Genomic DNA, 20,031 nt, shown 5'->3' with positions numbered 1-20,031 from the left:
ACTGGAATTCTAACAAGTGCAAAAAGCAGGCAGAATTACTCAATTACTTAAATTGATTCTAAATGCCAAACAACGACAAAGTTGAAACAGTATTTAAGCCTTGAAGTAATACAGCACAGTTTTGTTATAACTCACACTGATTAGGAGGAGCTACTGTGTTTTGTGCTACTCAACATCCTGTGGTGGTTTTGGCTACAGTAGCAAATTTCAAGATGCAGCTAATATAAGAGTCCTCTTGTTCTGTGTTTTTAGCAGACTGTGTCTCCAGTCTAGAAATCACATTGCATGCAAACTAATCAAGAGAAACAACTTCTCAGTGTAGCAAGTAACAAAGAAAATAAAAGAAAGCTGAAATCCATTTGAAAAAAAAACCACAAAAATGTCTTTCCAAATGTTGAGGAAGATACAAAAGGTAATCACACACAAAGTCTCTCACTAAGAGAGGAATCCAGGTCATTTTACTAGAGCAATTGACAGTACTACCTATGTGGCTTGGCTTCACCCAGACCTGGATTCCACCTGTGTATTTTCATTGACCTTCTATTGATTTGTTGAAATTCAGCTTCACCTGTGTTGCTGATGCCAGTGAGTGGGACTGATATCTGATGTCAGGTTTTATTGTTTAAGAAAACTCAAAGTCTCCATGCATATGCTTATTTCTTTGCAAATATAGCCCCTCTGGAAACACATTATTTCCACAAACAGGTTTTCATGCTCATTCTGACCTTCTGAATTAGATACTTTGCAATTAAAGTACCAAGAAGGTGCTGAAGCAGAACATCATGTTGCTACCAGGTCCTGGAACAACTCCTGTAATCTGGCCATCTTGTACCATCATGGCGTGAAGCTGTAGCATTGCAGAGCTTTGTGACTGACAGCAGCCAGAACTGACTCATTTCCATGTAGATCTACAACTGTTTTTCATGTGCTTAAAAACAGTTCTCAGTATCATCTCACTGTATTATGAGTTTAATCCATCAAATAACATTTTCATTTGCTGCCATCCTTCATAAGTGACTGTCCTCTTTACATACCAGGGTCATTGTTCCTTGTCCCTCTTTACATACCAGGGTCATTGTTCCTTGTCCCTACTTGCAGAGGCAATGACTTTTCTCAAGCTTATGGCAGAGAGTGAAGTTTCATAGAAACAGGCAGTTGTTTTATGTGAAGATCTGAAAGATTACTGTTACTTAATGGGCTGTGAGAGTTGGTAAAAAAATTTGCTATTTACATAATTGATATTCACAAATATTTACAAAAATTTATATTCACACTCTGTTCCACTGGTGTGTCAGCTGTGCATAAAAATCTTACTAATACTGGAAAACTGAGAGTCTTCTCCAACACAACTTTTGGCAGCCTGCAGTGATGAAACTGGAAATCTGGTTTTCTACTGCAGCCATGGTGGAGATACAAATTTTGCTGATGAACCCATGTCAGCCTCTGTGCACCCAGACTTAGGCACTGAACTTAGAGCAGCTGCTTTACATCAGCCCGGTCTCCTCAGTGTCCGTACCACCTCAGTGACACAAAAAGCTTGTGCACCACAGCAGCAACTGTGAACATTTACAACATTACTCTACTTGTTCTTCAAAAAAATCAGGTAGCGATGGCTTCCTGTTCACATCCCAGCTGTGGCATCGCCAGTTGCTTTATTATTACCCACAGGTAATAATTGGTGTGTGGTGTCAGTGCACCCTTCTGAAATGTTTTCTGCTCGTTAGATAGAATTGTGCCTGCAGTTCAACATCAGTGACCCCTTGGAAATTTCAGTCTGCATGGTGGATAAAGGCAAATGATCATATTCTTCCATTGAGGCTGTTACTGAATTATGCTGGCAGCTCAGAATCAGTGACTTCACTTCTTTTTTGAAATTGCTGTTTAGGAAACCATAGATAACAGGGTTGACACAGGTAGAAGCCATAGCTACCAGGTGGCACAATGAGAAGATCAGGTTGTGGTGGCAAGGTGAAATGATTTTGTAATTCCAGTCCACGATGGTGTTGAAAACATGCAGTGGTAGCCAGCAAACAGCAAAAGCAGCAACCATGGATGCTAGCAAGATGTTTATCCTTCTCAGCTGGACTGCTCGGTTGCTGTACTCGCTCTTCTCAAACATGTCCTTTCTCTTCTGCAGGCGTAAGTAGATACGCAGGTAGCAAAGGATAATGAAGAACAGAGGCATGCAATATTGCAGGAGCAGTAAAGTGGTAGTGTAGATAAGTTTGTGCTGCTCAGAAGGCCACGAGTTGATACATATTGCCTTATCAGTGGAAAAATTCATGAAGTGTGAGAGCTGCTCATACAACTCATTAGACAAGACGGATGTGGTCAAAAAGGGTAGGGACATGAGACATGCTAAAGTCCAAATCACTCCGATTCCTAGGTAGGCTTGGGAGGTATTTGGCCTCCAGCCAGTCGGGTTTATGATGAGCTGGTGTCTTTCCAGAGCAATAAGGACAAGGGAAAGGATTGACACTGTCACAGTTGTGCACTGAGTGAAAGAGGTCATTTTGCACATGACTTCCCCAAATATCCAGTAGTCCATCATGGTGTAAACAACGGTGAAAGGCAGGCAGACAAGACACATAAACAAGTCTGAAATTATTAAGTTGGAAATTAGGATATTGGTGACATTTGCCTTTTCCTTCTGCCTGGCAATGACAGCAATCAGACAGATGTTTCCCACAATGCCCAGAACAGTTTCCAAGCTGTAAGAGGTGGCCAGAAAGACAGTAAGGTCAGTGATGTTCATGCACTGATTAGAAATGTTCATAGGAAAGCTTCGGCTTGAGCTCCAGTTCTTGTTGATCAGGAAATGAAAAACATCATTAACAGCCCTTGTCTTATTCATCTTGAATCCCAAAATATTTATCCAAAAGGGTGGTAGTCAAACACAGTCTGAGTCTTCTGGAGCCAGCCTAAAAGCGTTTTATCTGTTCTGTCTGGCTGTGGAAGGTCCGGGTATATCTGCAAAGAAAAGGAAAAGAAAAAATATGTTTAGTTATGCTGCAAGAAATTAGTCAAAAGGGTAAGGAGGGAGACAGGGAAGCAAATGCCAGGGATTTTGTGTATATTCTGCAGCTCCCTCTTACACAGTTTATTAGATCATAAAATGGAGCCCTTTGCTACACTGTGGTATGAACGTCTGTGCAACTCTATTGAATTATGACCATGTTTATTCATTGTGAGGTTGTCCCATGGATTTAAGAACATCTTAATTTCATTATTTCGTTCAGTGCAGTATCTTGAACATCACTAATGCAGTAGAGTGGTGATACAAGAAAACCAGATCAAAACCCACCCAGGGTAAAATTGTGTGCAATTCTGGTTTTGCAAGGTTCTGATCCAAAACTGGGCAGAGGACATTGTGAGGCTGCATTTACCTTCAGCTGTGCTAAATATCAATGTGAAAAGCAAGGCGTATTAGGTGCACAAAGCCAACATTAAAATACCTTCTGTGAAATGCATTTGTAATTGCAGCTAGAACTCATATTTGTGCAAGACAATCACCATGCAAAAATTCAGGCTCATTCTCTGGAGGGATATCATGGGAAAATTTGTAAAAAGTCTAAAATAATTCAAAATAATTTCAACATTTTCCAGCTTCTACACAGCTGTGATAGGTCATGGGAACTGCAGTCCAAATTTCTTGCTTCCTCATTCCAGATGAACTCCAGTGCCCACGAAGCATTGATATCTCCCCTAATTGTGACCATGACAGGGTTTATCAGAAATACAGTTCAGTTCCCTGATTTTGGCTTTAAGAAGCAGTGATTTTGATAGTGTCTTTTAATTCCATCTGGGAAGATTTTTATTTTGCTGCTTTTTTTTTTTTTTTTTTACAAATCTGTTGTAAAAGCATGTTCTATCTGCTAGATAGTGTTCCTGCACAGAGGTAGATAGGTCTGCTTCAAAGTCACTGCTGCAAGCCATGAGTTGGGACTTTCAGTAGGATTCAGGGAGTCAAACCCATGGAGTTAATCAGTGCTGTTTACTTTTGGAAATCTCAGTCACGGGACTGCCTCGACTCTCTCTTTGCTATGACTCCTGTGAGCCATAGCAAAGGCTACTTTATAATCCTGACCCTCGAGTCCAAATCCTCTGTGTCCAGGAATCAAAGAAAAAAAATCTGACTCTGCTGGGAGTTCTCATCAGGCCAGAGGCAGTTCCGTGCTGTTCAAGGGATTGTAGTATGAAAAGTAAACAAATACTCAGGGAATGACACTATTTAACCACTGTGTGACACTTTCATCAATGATTACATCTCACTCAAGTTTGTAGGATGGTGGAAAATGTCTGAGATTCAGAAAAAAACCAACTGATCATGGAATGAATACATAAGTAACATGGTATGCTGAGCTTATCACTTCAATGAGTAGCATTTATTGCTGAACAACTGCATGCCTAAAGATAACCAATACTGTACAAAAAGCTATCCTATCATTTTCTTTGCCTTGTCTTTCCCATTATTAATTTTATTATTTTCTAGAGAAAATAATTTCTATTTCTCAGGAACTAAAGAAAGCATTAGTGTGCAGTAAATAAAAGGATGCTTTGGGATCATTGTTCTGCTTGATCAGCAAAAATAAACAAATATAGTAAATTCTTTTGTATTTTGGTAGACCTGTTGATTTATCTAACTCTATCTTTCTTTATCTTTCTGTCATCTATCTGTATCCATCTGAGGCAGTCAAGACAGTCACACAAGCAAAACATAGTAGCTCTTTCTTGCTCAGGCTTTCATTTCCTCAGTAGTTTAAATCTTAACTAAAGAGGGGCAAAGAAAATTCTCCAAATTGAGGATATGGGCATGACTCCTTCTGTCCACTCATTTTTGTGTTGTTGCCTAGTCCATGTGAACAGACTGATACACTTTTTGGAAGAAAAAGAAGCAGCAATGGTAATGTATGGATTCCATGTTGACATATGAGGAGGGTATGGTGGTCTCTTTCAGTGCAAAAATGGATATAGAATGAAAAACCTTCAACCAGCCCCATAGTTTTTAATGATTGCTGGCCAGTGGAGATGCTGCAAGCAAAACAGGATGGGCAGCCTGCAATATTACTTTGTGCCAGTCAGAAGAGATAAGTCCTGGCATTTGGACAGGACAAACAGATTTTGCTGTAAACAAAACATGTGAGCTTTTCACTACAGTCCCAGCCTCATGTCCTTAGCTACAGTATCCTCAACAACAAACACATGGTTCTCTTTTGTTGCTTGAAAAATATGAAAATATGTGCAGTTATTACAAACATCTGTGTCCACAGAGTAAGCCCTCTCAAGGGTCCCAGACACTTTTGGACACACTGAAACAACAATTAGAACCAATAATGCTGAAGGGGAAAAAAAAGAAAGTGGTAGAGCCACCTGAAAAGCAGAAGCCAGATCCCACAGGTTTATGGAGCACATTTCCAAGAGAAATAGCCAAGACTGAGTGTGGCTGTGTGTTGGTCACTGATGGTAAGTGTGGTGGGGATGAAGAGCATCTCTGAAGGCTCTGCAATGTGTGTTGTTGGGTTAGGAGCTCCCTCTCTTTTAACACCTTGCATTCTGTGGTATCCCCCATCAGCTGAATGGCAGACACTTCTGGGTATTCAGTCTTATGGTACTGCCCAGAGGTAGATAAGGAATTATCACTCTTATATCACAGATAAGGGGACTGTGAGAGGGAGATGGGACATGAGTTGTGCAGTGTCTCAAGGGAAGCTGTGATGCACAATGAGGTGCTTTAAACCACCTGCCACCCTGATGTCTTGGGTAAAGTCAATGCATAGATCACCTATGTCTGTAGTGCTCTTTAACTCTTGTTCCAGCAACCATAATGTAAAAAGCAGTCCCAGGAAAACAGAAAAATAATTATTGCAGTGATACACTGCAATATACATGATGCATATAAAATTATGCATCCTATTATGGTATCCTTGGGTGGTGGATCCTCAGGGATAATCACTCCCAAGTGATGTGGTTGGCTTTCAAGGTGTTTGGTTGCCATTCAGTTTATTCTAAAACAAGAGCCAGTAAAAGCAGTGTGTGTGTATTCTGTTTAGACATTTGAATCAAAGGTGAGTTAATATAGCAAATCACCAGTGCAGTGGCAACAGGGGTGTTAGCTAGTCCCCTCATTGTATTGAAGGTTTGTTTATTACCCCAGAAAACATACCAATGAGATTATGATCTAAGAAAAAAACAGATTTTTTTCCCCAAAAGTGAAGCAATATTTACTTGGCTTGTAGGAGTAACAAGTATATCTCCTAAATCTGTTTGTTGAGGGAGAGAGATTTTTTGCTTGTTTTTTGCTCATTTGTCTTTAAAGAAGAAAGATGAATCCTGTTCAGTACTCTTAATGAATATTGGGAAAGAGTTCAGTAACAAAAACTCAGATGTTCATGAGAGTTTCTTCTCTAGTTAATGCAGCATGAGACTGCTTCTCTAAAAAGCAAGCGTCACAGAAGTCTGCATCAAATTAACAGGATACAGAAGGAAGAAGAGAATAAGGTTTCAGAATTAATCTTAGTGTAATTTCAGTTCCCCACATACATCTTTTGTAGACATTTATCACTCTTCTATTTGTGTTGGAAGCAAGGAAGAAGAGCAGGCAAAGTTTGAAGGGTTTGTCTTGATGAACAGCACAACCTTCTAAAGTAACAAATGTCACTCAGTTTGTCTCAAAAAAAAAGAAACCAAAATATCACTTGTCAGCTCAAAAGTTTTGCCCCAGGGCGTTATCCTGTGTTTCCCAGAAAAATTCCTCAAAGGAAAGGGAATTCTGCAGAAATGAGTCAGGGAAGAAAACAATACCCTCAGTGGGTTTCAAGGAGACTGCTAGACCATACGTGGCTTCAAGCAGTTAATGCATGTGTGCTCTTTTGAGACACCTCTGGACTCAAAGACATCCTATGAAAACCCCTATAAAAACTTTTCCTGGAGGCAGGATAAAGCAGGGGACTGCTACAGATGCTGGGCTCTATGTGCCCACTGGAAAAGAGTGGGTCATTTTCACAAAGCTGATCATGATCATCCACTGCCTGTAATCAAATAACAGTCCCCAAATTTGTGATGGACAGTGGAAGGCAATTTCCACATCAGACATTAGTCAAATAAAAAAACATGTTTGCAGTGTCTGGATTCATTATCTGGTACTTAGAAGCACTTGCTTATCTGTCCCAGAGCCTTACTAGTTGCTCAGACTTGACTATGGCTTTCAGTCCATAAGACATTCTGAGAGAAGCAAATTCTAAAGACATGTAGTGATTGTATCACTTATTTAAAGAGTTACAGCAATTACTGGGAATAAAGCTGCCTGTTGTCTGCTAGGAAAAAATTAAAAAGGAGCAAAGGAAAGGTTCAACAGAATGCCAGAATTTATATTACAGATATTAATTGAGGTAGTGGGGACTGACTGACAGTGGTATCCCCTTTTGGCTGCCAATAACATCATCCCAATAAAGCAGATTTGGCCTGTTTAGCCTTACATACTAAAGAAAAGTTAAAAATCACTTGGCTATTATTACAGCTTCCCAGGAAAGCAACACTTAACTAGAAGAGGAAACATGTCACTGAGTTTGCACAGACATCCCACAACAGTGTTTAATCCATAAGGGATCCAGTACAGTGAAAGTTAATAATGGACTCTTCACCTCTTTTTAGCTTTGTATTGCAAAAATATTGGGAGAAACTATCTTAGGTCATTGAAAAAGCTATACAGGATAAAAATTACTAGAACCTGCATAACTAGGGTATAGAAAAACTTGTGTATATTAACATGTTACAAGTCTATAACATAAGGGGTGGCATAAATATCAAGGAAAGGGAATTCTTTCTCTCCCTCTCACATCTTCATGTTTTCTGAGGGAAACCTTTCGGAGCTTATTAAATTCTGCTATGAGTTTATCTTCTCTGATCCTATAGAAAGCAGGGAAGTTTTACAAAAGCTTTTAGTCCAACTTTTTATTTTCTGGTTAAATTCGTAACAACCTTACCAAAGATATGGGGCCAGCTCACAAAGGTAAAATGTGAATAGAAAATCAGCAGACTGGAGAATGGTAGTTAGTCCCTGATTTCTTAAGAGTAATGGCCTTTGTGACATGTTTGCTACCCAAGAGAAAAAAAAAAATACATTTTTGCAAAAGTGATCTTTACAAAAGGAAGTGGTGAATCTGTAAAACATTGCAATGGGCACCTTAGCAGACAGTCAGTCAGGATACCTGGAGAGTGATGTGTTGTATCCTGTCTGAAACTGCATTGGTTGTGTGAGGACTAAGAAGTCTCAGGGACTAGGAGATAAGAAGTGTTTTCCAGCGATCAGAGGCACCCAGGAAGGTTCTTTCTGTCACACCACAGGGTGGCAGGGAGCACACTGAACTGCAAAGGCCCTCAAGAAGCTGCCATCTCCCTCTTGCACCCCAAAAGGTTGCAAAGCTTTGTTCAGTAGATACAAGAGTTGGGCCTTTCATGACAAGTCAAACAGTCTTCATTAATCAAACACAGTCACCTGTTTTTATAACAATAACAGGTGATAACTTTAATAAAGAGATGTGAGCGCTTGACTATCTGAAATAGAAAATTTAGAAAATTCTTACCAGTTACTGATGGAGAGAATCGCTGCTTTTGGTGGCATCTCTGTTCTGGAAGAAAGCAGAAATGTAGGAGTGAAGACAGACCTTTTGTGCCCTTGCAGTCCAGGAGAGAAGCTGTGCTGATTGTTTCTGTAGGTAATTTGGATGGCATCTCTCTCCCTCTCCCCCTCTCTATCCCGCCCTCTGTCCTTCCCTCCCTTCAACTTAGCCAATGAATTCTGCCTTATGATTATGGTCTGACTTTGAAGTTCTGGCTCCCTCTGCTGTTGTATAAATATACAAATTCTAGGGATACTTGGAAGGAATAACAACTTTAGAAAAGAGCTGTGAAGTATCTGATGCACAGCATGCCCCCATGCTGCACGAGTGTGATCTCAAATGAAAACATAGAAAAATACAGACATAGAACCTAATCCTGTTCTCTTTGCTTAGGCAAGATTTCTGTAGGGCTTCAAAGAGAATTTTGCCTCATACCTAGGAGGCCAGTACCAGTTTTCTCAGATTTTCCATTCCATCACAGGCAGATGTTGAAATTTTCTTTTAGAAGGGCACACACTAAAGTCCTTAGATTGTGAATGGGGAAGAGACACGCTGTTACTCAGGAAAAGAACTCAGAAATGAAAGAGCACTGAGAAAGGTGGAAATAAAGGGGGGAAAGGGGTTTGCAGAAGTGCCAGATTTCTGTGGGTTTTTTTTCCCAGCTCTTTCTCATCAAAAACCAAGGTAGAAATCAGAGTTGCAAATTTTTATCTTGCACTGGGAAAATGCACAAACAGAATATTTCCAACAGCTATACCAGAATAACCTAATTTTGGTCTTTATATAAAAATGGTTTTAAGCTATGGTCAGCTACATAATTAGTCCAGTGGCTAATGCTGTCCTGGAGCCTTTCTTAAGTTGTGATAAGCAGTGGTAGCAAAAAGGTATTTTTATTTGCAGGCATGTAGTATGTTAACAGAAATAAAATGTTTCAATATCAAAATAAGTGCAAGCTCATGTGAACTAAACTAAAAGTGAAAACAGTTTTTCATTTATACTGTACTTTTTCTTTCATTTTTTCTGTTAACAGCTATTACAGATGTGATCATTTACTTCAAAAGCTTAGCAGACCGCTTTCATCATTAGAGAAATAAGCAAAGTAGAAGTAGGGATATAGGGTATTTTGGCATTTCTCATGTCTTATGGTGCAGAGAAGCCTAGAACTGGAATATACATAATAAATGGTGTAAGCTGGACAGTTTTCCACAGTTAATGATTTTTAAATCAGGGGCTGCTTGAGCTGCTTCTTATTTTGTGTTGCTTTTTTGTTTTTCAGCCTCCTTTTCAGAGGCTTTATTTACCAATTACTTTGAACCAGCACCCCATATCCCAACATTTCCCCTTCACCCAGGCACCCAGAAGGAGATGAGCTTTCCGATCTGGTGATGGAAAAGGACATGCAGGCTGTGCTCGGCATGAGAAAGCACCAGCCCACACAGATTTTGAGCTTCTGGCCAGCTTTGCAGGAAGTAGAAGATTCTTCCTATCTTACTGGAGACAGAGAAGCTGAAATTATTTATTTGGCTGGCTTGTACCCTTCTGTTTCTTCCTTAATTTATTTATCGTATGTTTATTTGTACTGCTGTTCAAAGCATTAAAGAAAGGGGAGGAAAACCATTAAGAAACAGACAGGCCTTTTCCTGAGGGATATTTGGATTTGTGAAGCTGTTCTTCTGTTCCCCTCAGCTGCAGCATTCCTTAGCCAGCCTTGCCTCCACATTTTCCAAACATTTAAAGATATATTGAACCACTTTTATTCTCTCAATTCAGACGTTTGGGCAGAGCTTGCAAGCTAGCAAATAAACATCTGCTCTCTTCTTAAAGTCAGTAGAGAACAGCTGTATCACAGTTCCTGAAACACTGCTTAGGGCACTGCTGCCCAGGGATCAGGAAATTACTTAGCCATCAGTATCTTGCTATGTCATCTGGGACTTGACAGATTTTTAGGATAAACTTCTCTAGCCAGGTCCTGGCCATTTTGGTGAGGTGAATGGGGCTGCATTAGTGTCCTGTTACACACATGTTCTTTCCACATCGTATCCAAACTGCAGGATGAAAATGCTCACTATTCGTAAGCTGATGTGGAAGCAGCACTTGGGTCATTCCAACCCTGCAGACATTCATGGATCTGGGACTTACATGCATCAGCAGCCACCAAGTGCAAGACAAGAAGTGCAGTGGGGCTGGAGCTGCCAAGCAGCAGCTGTCCAGACTGCAGCATAGAGGGAACAATACTGCAGTTACCCTGGAGTGACAATAGCAGCAGCAAGACAAAGATGCCAATGCAAATTTCTTCAGTGGGTCTGGGTTCAACACCTAGCTAAAAAGGGTTCTGGTACTTGAGCTGGCTGGTTTGTGTCTGGCCACGGTTCACTTCCCAGTGGGAACTACTGAATAGTCTGGAGAGAGTCTCTGTGAAGATCCCAGCCCATTAAGACTTGAGAAATGAACAAGAATATTTGTATGATGATGCATAATAATGGAAATTCCGCATTGGGAAGCAGTGTGGAAGTACTGTAGTCCCAACTATTGCTAGGTTAAGTGCTGTCAATGGACCAGTCCCATTTGTTGTTAATAGGGAATGGGGTAAAGAAACTGTAGCTGGCATGGCATGGGGCTGTTCTAGTTCCCAGAGAGCAATAAGAGGCCTTGTTCCCATTCTCCACCCACAGCACGTGCTCCTGTTATGAGAAGGCACTGGAGAATTGTCCTGCTTGCTCTGCAGCTGGTGACAAAAAGAGTTGGACTCCATGGAGACAACACGTTTCAAGGGGTACAGGTGCATGAAGAAATAGTCCTCTCTGCTCTGGCCAAATAACTCCCTCCTGCAAGTGGTCGTGGTGACAGCAAGGCCTCTACCAACCAACACTGGGTGTAACTGAGCATTTCCCTGCAGTGACAGGATTGTCACAGTAGTGGAATTAGAGCTGCACTCTGGATGCTTTGAGGGTCTCCTCAGCATTCCTGCATCAGATCTCCAGCCATATCAGCCTTCCTTGATGGAGCCCTGATACTCTGTCTCCTTCTTTCCTCTGAGCATGAAATTTCAGAGGCCAATTCTGCTACAGTACATTTAGCAAATCTAATTGTGTTCCAGCATCTGGAGTCCTGCTCTCTCTGGCACTGCTAAACAGTGAGCAAACAATATCCATAAAGAATAGTACTAGGCACTTGATGATAAAAGCATGTGGAGAAAATGTACCATGGAACAGTACATAGTTCAGGTGTATGCTAAGTTTATCAGGGCTACATGGCATCCTTGTAGATATTTCACAGAAGTTTGGTTTGGCTTCATTTTGTGCGAATCTCTACCTCTTTCTGAAGCAGAATTGCTATTTCAACCACTATCAGCCATCCCCAATTTATTAATAACCTTCATTCCATGGGGGGAGCTATGAAACTGATCTATCTTCACAGGAATTTTTCTGAAGTGCTTAAATGATGTTCAGAAAATTAGGCCTGTTACTCAGGGGTCCCTAGACAGGCCCTTATAAATGAATCTAGCATTTAGGAAGCAGATAGCGTAACCTCTTGTATATATATCTGTATCTACACCTACCCCCATAGATATAGATACACAAATGTATATATATATATATATGTATATATAACTGAATCAATCCCCTGATTCATCCTCCTCTAGTAGAGAAGTGAGGACCCCTCTGATGTCTGTTCCTCCCAGACAGGTCATCGCCAGATGCAGGGATGTCCATGGCATTGGTCCCAAGAAGACACAGGGGAATATCATCAAAGAGAGCTGCTTTTTGTTCTAACTGACCCTAAACCCCAAAAATATTCCAGAAGATAAAATTTATTTCTCATTTTATCTGCTTTCTGGAATCACCTTATTTACTGCCATAGATGAGTTTTTTCTGATAATTGGTTTTCCTTATTATGTGCAGGTTTTCTGCTTGTATGTTCTCAGCACCACACTTTAAATAGACCATGTGATTGTGGTTTTCTACAGCAGATATTGAAAGAAGTTGATGTTTGCATCAAATGAAATATTTAATTGTAATACACTTCAGGAAGGTAGAGGAAAGGCAGATGAGTAAAAGCACTATGACGTCAGTGTTGAATAAACTGAACACACTCAAATTATTTTTCTAGGCCTTTTAAGCTGTACAGCACTCTTTTTATAATTGCTCTTAATATTGTATAAATAGATTTTATAGGATATTTCTCATATTAACTACTTTTATGGACTTTGCACCAGGCACAGTGTAATGCCTGAAGTCTACAGGCTAAACATGATTTATAGTCTAGGTTTCCTATAAAAACAGCTTTCATGGGGTTGTTTGTCAGTGGACTTTGATCCAAACAAGATTATTGCAGGAAATTCTACCCTGGTATGGAAGGCTACAGAGCTATTTATATGGCACTTCTTTGCAGTATGTTGGACTCTCAGGCATGGGATTGCCATTTTTGTAATATACCAGTCATCTCCTGGAGAATATGTTCCTTGTGCATCTGCATTAATGGATTGACCTACACAAGGCACCAAGGTGAGGGGAGGCTTTCAAGGGGCTGTTTTTCTCGTTTGTTTCATCCCATTCTTCTAGCACACAATGTCAATAAGTGTAATAGCATAATGAGTCTGTGTGTCCGGCAACAACTTATATAATACCTGTTACTTTAAAAGCTAGATGATTTCCAAATCAATAATTAGATTTACAAACATTTATAGACACCATGAATTCTTCTGTTTTCAAGGAGACCACTCAGTGACTACAGTGATTTGATGTATGTGAAAATGTATTTAACTCTGGATCCCAACAGGAAAAAAGCCTGTGATAAAGTTTGGTTACAAATGTGTGTAAGACAAACCACCTAGCATCAGAAATGAGATAGATATGGCACAATTAGAGCTGTGAAAGACACAAAGCAAACTCATTTCTCTTGAAGCCATACTGCTTGCTGCTTTCCTCTATAGGAGAGATCCAGAGCGTATTCAGCTTCTGGGGTAGGTGTGAGAGGAGAAATACATCCTGTGGTCTTATCCAACTCCATTGTAGACTTTGCAACTTATCTCAGGATTAGTCTTCTTCACCACTCGGATGGAACAGCTCTTCTTGTGGAATAGGCCAATACAGTTCACCCTATCGTACTTCTTGGGGACTACAACCCTGTCATTGAGAAAGGCAAAGAGAAAATCAGCAGCTGAGGCACGGTTTGACAAGGATACTCACTGAGCTACAGCCATCCTGAAGCAGCCATGGATTGACTTGGCCTGTGGATGTACATAACAAGTACTGTGGGTTATGATAGGAGGAATACAGAGCCCAGATTGTGGCTGTTAACAGATGAAGTGATTTCCCAATGTTTCTCTTGTTTAAATGCAGTTATCACTGGTCATTCTGTTGGGGATTAGTATAAATTCCCCCACAAAGGGAAAATACGGATTAATTCTGTCTTCCCCATTCAAACTAAAACTTTCTTGATAATAAAAACAATTTACAGAATGCTGAATTATCTCAGCATGAATGACTCCCAGCTGCGCCTCTTCTCAGCACAGGCCAACTCCCTCCACTTATGGCTGAGAAAAGCTGGGAGTATTTCCCTCCAAAAGTTCCTTGGATTGTAGTCTTCCTCACTTTTATGGGACTCTTTCCCCCTCCCCTTAAAAGAAGGATTTTTCTAGTCTTCTGGCAAGATAATAATATCATATCACTATTCAGGAAGACACAGCTCTCCTTGATGAGTCACTGCCATCCATAGGCAGAAACACACAAGAAAGCAAATTATCAGCATGTGTGTCCTGTTTTGATAAGGAGGAAATGTGGACTCCTGACAGAATGGCAAGGATGTTAGAATATCTGAGTAGATGCTTGCAGGCAGGTCAGTGGTTTGGTGCAGAGCTACAGAAGCCCACAGGTTCATGTTTGTGGGGTGTTTAAGTATCTGGAGACAAGCTGGTGAATAGACAGAGCAAGAAAACAGAGGCTAAAGGGAACCACACGCCCAGTTACTGTCTGAATCAAAAGAAGGACTAGGTGAGAGCAAGAGCTGTATGCTGGGAACACCCTGTGTTTCATTATGTTTCTTACCCAAAAAGTCTGTGTGTTGACTGATTATTCTGCTGGTCATGATTAGAGCTAACTGGGAAACAGGAAAAGGAGTTTTGCTCTCATGAGTACATTTCAGTACATGCTTTCAGTGAGGTTTTTTTAAGTCTGAATATTTCAATCAGTTTCTGAATAAACAAACAATAATTTGGGTAAACTTACAGGCTGCAGCAAGTCATTGCACCCATCCTACACCTGCACTGGAAACAATCTTCATTCTTCCATACCGCACCAAAAACATAGAGGTTTCTGTCTGAAAGGCACCCTGAATGTACACACCAGAAAATAATAGTCAATAAATCAATAGATGTAGACCACTCTCTCATGTTTGTGGAAATCAAAGCACTGATTTCTGTAGAATCACACCAGGAAAGAGCCTAACCCTGTGCTTTGCCCCAAAGTTACCCTGTCTTTGCTCCTGTGGTGTGCATGATCAAATATTGCAACCACATACCAGACGCATGTTATTCTGCTGTAGCAATGGATCTGAAAAACACCTTAGCTTATGGCTACAGGAGGATATTTCTGCCCTTTTGTATATTCAACACACAGGTTTTCATTTTATTTTCTCATTCTGTCCACCTCCTCAGTTTGTACAATACTTCAACTTGCACTACTAAACACAACTTAAACAACAGCTGTGTTGTCTTTGACTTTAGTGTCAGGTGCCCCCTTCAGATTAATCAATGCTGCTTAAAAGTACATGGGTTTTTGCCACGTAGGCAAGTACCTCAGTCATACATCAGCCCAGAGTGTAATTACTGAATCTCTCAGTCCAGAGATACCTCTGGGTGGGTGATTCCTGAGTAAGCAGCTGTTTGGGTCATTTCTCAGCAAAGATCATGTTATGCTATTCCAACATTTCTAAGAAAAAAAACCCTTTGAATCTTTGAATTAATGTTTCAGGGATGTCTAATATATTTGTCATTCTTACCATATTTTCTGGCTGGTCTAAGGTAACAGCGAGCAGGAACACACAGAGTTCTTGAGAAGAGAAGGATCAAGCAAAAAAAAAGCAAGAATTTCTAGAAAGAAAGCAACAAAATTTTTTTATAATTAAGGGGTTTTCTTTCAAAGATCTAGCACAGAGTCATGAATCAGTCCTACTATTCCAAATAAAATCAAATATAAAAATACTTCCAGTGTAAAAATATTACACATGCACACACACAAAACTGATAACTTACCATACTTGCATGGGCTGCTCACATATAATAATGAGGAGTATGTCTATTTATATACACTGAGGAAACAATGGTCAGTGCAAAGGGAGGCAACATAAATGTGCTCCCAATGGACGCTCTAACCTGTTCCGATCATCCATCAGAAGGTGGCACCTCAAAAAGTCTTGCAAAGGCTCCTCCTGTGCACTGGCATACTTTGGCATCTTGTACTCCATTGTGCTGGTGTAAATCTGAAGAAACTCCAGCAGATACTGGCTGCTGTGCATCAGCACTGGTGTCAGTGGAGAAACCTGACCACCAGAAAGCAGTGCCTCCAGAGCTGGCAGGCCATCAAGGACCAGGACACTATTGTTCAACTGACCTGCTGCGAGGAGGTACAGGACAGGTCATTCATACAGTGCAGTAGCGTGGAAAGTCCACTGTTCTCAGCCTAATTTATTACATTTTCAATTATTTAAAACACATTATGTCCATATTTAGCAGGAACTAGCTGTAGTTATGTATCTCTCAGATGTTGAAGCAAAGCCAGGCCTGGGGACTAGAGGCAGATCAGCATGACCAAGTAGCACCTTTTTGACAGCAAAAATGAGATGAGATGTGTGTTGTCTCAGTCCAGAAGAAATGCTGAGGACTGAGGAAGGCAAAGAAAGAAAAAATTCCAGTTTTATTTCACTGTATGAATGTCCTGCCTCAAACACAGCTGGAATCAGACGCCAAAGGCAGTGTTGTTTCTGCAACAGTAAAATGAGGATGTTTCTTCAATACATATCTTACCATGGACATCCAGGTCTTTGTGACATTAGACTGTTAAAACACAGTATGTGAGGCTGCCTCTCAGAACCAGCCAGAAAAATTAGCACATATCCCTGTGGCTACATTAGGGCTGCAGGGATTCAAGGCTTTCTGAACTGGAGCATAGGCATAACAAGTTTCAAAAGTTGCCAGAGCATTCCCAGCCTAATGAGTTGCATTATTTCCATTAGCGTTGCTCTTTTAGTGCACCTGGCTTTAATTAGGCCCTTGATTGGTATGACTGAACTCGTTAGCTTCCACTGATTGACAAACAGCAAGAGGAAACAAAGCTGCACTGAAAGTGGTTTTGGGACAGAAGGGGAAATGGCAGAACAAGTGTGTTCTCCTCAGGGATTTGGAGTCAGGTAAGAGTTGTGGAGGATCTGAATGATTCTTTATTTGTTTGCATGAACTTAGCAAGATACTTTGGAGCTTCTGTTGTACTTTGCTTTTAGTTTTGCAGTACAGCTGTCAAGTTTTGTGTTACCCTTATGATTTTGGTAGATCATGCTCTCTGTTTGCAGCTCTGCAGCAGGAAACAGTTGTGGTGTCTAATGAAGTGCTTTGAGGAAATACTCTTTTTCTGGTAGTCTTTAAATAAATTAATTTCTCTTTGACAGGAATTATCTGCTCAAAGTAACTTGTTAGCAAAGGCAACAAGGTGAAAACATAACAAAGCTCTTATACTACTGTGAATTTGGTTTTATTTTAATTGAAACCGATTGATTAGGGTCTAGTATAGCAAGAGGCCAGACCCGCTTCTTCTCTGTCCCTGCAATAATTCTTGACAAATCTTGTGCTGTGTCTTGAAGAAAAATAAGTGTTGCAATGGATAATATCTCCAATACGAATATAGTTGCACAAAATGTAATAAGCAATTCTGACTTGAAGAACATGATGGATTCCAAATTATTCTCTCACGTAAAATTATTTTTAATTAGTTATCCTTCTCTCCTTGAAGAGAAATAACAGTATTAATAACTTTCATATAATTTTTGCTCTTTCTCAGATAGGCCAATAAAATTATATGTATAAAATATACACATAAAATAGGAAACTGAAGTGTGACTGAGGCTATTGCTTCCAGAGGTGCCTGTTAGCTCTACATCCTGAAACTGAAGTGTATATTAAAGTGTTCTGTGTGCACTCTGTCCTAAAAAAAAAAAAAAAAAGGCAGCTTAAAGCATCTTGGATGAATTGAGAATAAAATCCCCAAATGCTTATGGAAGCCTGAAACATTGAATGAATTGTCTGTGGGATCTGGAGCAGAAAATAGGCTGAACCTGACTCTGCTGACTCTGTTCATCTTCTTTCTGACTTGCTTGGACATTTCCTCTTGAGACAAACAAGGTTTTCCATGTCAAAAGATTAAAACGAGGAGAGAGGATTGTCTGTTGCGTAGTTGTAAATGAAGTTGTCTTCTGGGGCTGGAATGTTAAGCACAGATCCCCTCTTAAGGGAAGGATGAGTTCTCTCAGCCTAGGTGACAGCTGGGAAGGCTGAGACACGGTGCCTGTGCCGGTTTGCTGCTTTCCCTCTGTACCTTCTCCCTGGGGCTCTGTTGTGCTGGAAGTGCTCAAAGCCCAGTTCTAGACACACTGACTTAGGTCAAACAACTTCCTTTCCTGGCTTGTGGGGGAACAGCAACAGTTAATGTGCCTCCCCTGCTGAGTTCTGTGAAGCAATGAGAGGAACACCCAGCACCTCTTTTCCCTGTTTGTCTCGCTCCTGCATCTGTCAGGGCAGTTGCCAGAGTAAACTGGTCCAGTCATGCAGTGGTTTGGCTAAAACAGGGACTCAGAGCCCAGCCAAAGAGGCAATTCTGCCCTGGGAAGATTTTGACAGTTAGAAGTATCCTGTGTTTTCTGAGGAGAGGCCTGGAGCTGGAGGGACTGGGCTCTGTGATTCCCCCATAAATCAGAGGAGTGGTGAGATGGTGACTTCATGTCACCAAAGCTGTGACTAGGGTCAGCTTTATAATTTTATTACAACTTGCCCACATTGAAAACACTTTTTCAGAAGACTAGTGGCTTTATACATGATCTGCTGGATGTCTATTGCTTTACCCTGTGTTTCAAAACTGCATCAATGTGTTGCTTAATTACTAAGCACTATGGTGGGCCTCAAAATTAGGTTAAAGCACAAAAATAAATCTGACCTGAATTCAAAATGGTTCATGTCAATCTGTTTTAGAGAAGTTAATAAGGGAAACTGATATTCCTGCTGGCTCTGACAACTGGCTGACTCCATTTTTACCTAAACTCATGGGAGTGAATCATTAGGAGCACCCTACACCTAATGCTTGTGCAGCTCTTGGGAAATCAAATGAAATTTAGTATTTTCCCTAAAAGTACTATCTGAGTGACATGGCTTTTTTCAGAGAAAAGAGGGTTTGCTGCTTGTTAGGGGTGCTGCAGCAGCAGTCTGGCCACCACTTGTGCTGGGTGATACTGTCTTCCCTCTGTGCAAAGGATTCAAGATTGACTTCCTGATGCTTTCACATTATGCAAAAAGCACAATGCAGTTTATCAGCAGTCCTTAACGGAGATCTACTCGAAGCATTGGCTGTGCAAAAGCACTAAAGCTTTGGAGAAGTGTGAAGAGCATGGGTCAGTGCTTAAGACCTCCTGCAATAAATAAAATGTGAAAACAGAATTTTGAGTACGGGGAAGAAGGTTAAAGTAACCCAGGCTTGCTGTGTGTTTTAGATTGGTCATATGACTTGTGTGTTCTACAGCTTCATGTATATACCTGTCATAAAGCAAATAAATTCCAATCAGTTTCACCCTTAAATAAACCCCTGCTTGAGCCAAGGAAACATGCACACATTAGATTCTAACAGAAACTTTCAGGCTTTGAAAAGGTGCTAATGCAAACTTTCCTGCATACCAACAGAAGAGTTAACTAAGAGCAAAGTGAACAAGCAAAATTCTCGTTAATTGAATTTATCTGTGATTTTAAAATTGGCATAGAGCAGAACGTGAACTGAAAATCTATGGCTTCTTTGGTATGCATAATGTAAATGGGATATGTGCTTTCCTTGTTTAAGTTAGATTTTCATTTTAAGATTGGGGCAAAATCTTATTGAACACAAAACATGAATGGGTACAAAGCTATTAAGCTTCAGGTGATAAGCATTGTTTAATAGGAAAACTTGCATCAGATTTATATGTGTTTTCTAGTGTTTGATTTAAAAGCTTTGGTAGGCTAAGCACTAGATTTCATTTCTAGGACAAGAAGACCTTTCCAATATTTAAAAGATTTGCCTTAAAAAGACTTACTGGAAGAGGAGGACCAGCTATCCAAAACTGCCTCTCCTTCTAGCAGGAAAGCTGTGCACTTTCAGGAGATGAAAGGGAAATTTGGGGCAAG

At 40.4% G+C, this 20,031-nt stretch overlaps 1 protein-coding gene across 1 annotated transcript; it reads right to left on the bottom strand.

Annotated features, from left to right (window-relative positions):
- Nucleotides 1–354: 354 nt before the first annotated feature.
- NPY4R2 (neuropeptide Y receptor Y4-2) lies at nt 355–2,926 on the bottom strand. Its single transcript, XM_039709129.1, has one exon. It carries the CDS (start codon nt 2,852–2,854, stop codon nt 1,721–1,723), a length of 1,134 nt encoding a protein of 377 aa, XP_039565063.1. The 5' UTR covers nt 2,855–2,926; the 3' UTR covers nt 355–1,720.
- Nucleotides 2,927–20,031: the final 17,105 nt, after the last annotated feature.

The sequence above is a fragment of the Passer montanus genome, unplaced genomic scaffold (assembly GCF_014805655.1).
Source record: "Passer montanus isolate IOZ18808 unplaced genomic scaffold, ASM1480565v1 scaffold21, whole genome shotgun sequence".
NCBI classification, from domain to species: domain Eukaryota; kingdom Metazoa; phylum Chordata; class Aves; order Passeriformes; family Passeridae; genus Passer; species Passer montanus.
Note: the sequence above shows the minus strand (reverse complement) of the source record. Positions and strands in the feature narration are given on the sequence as shown.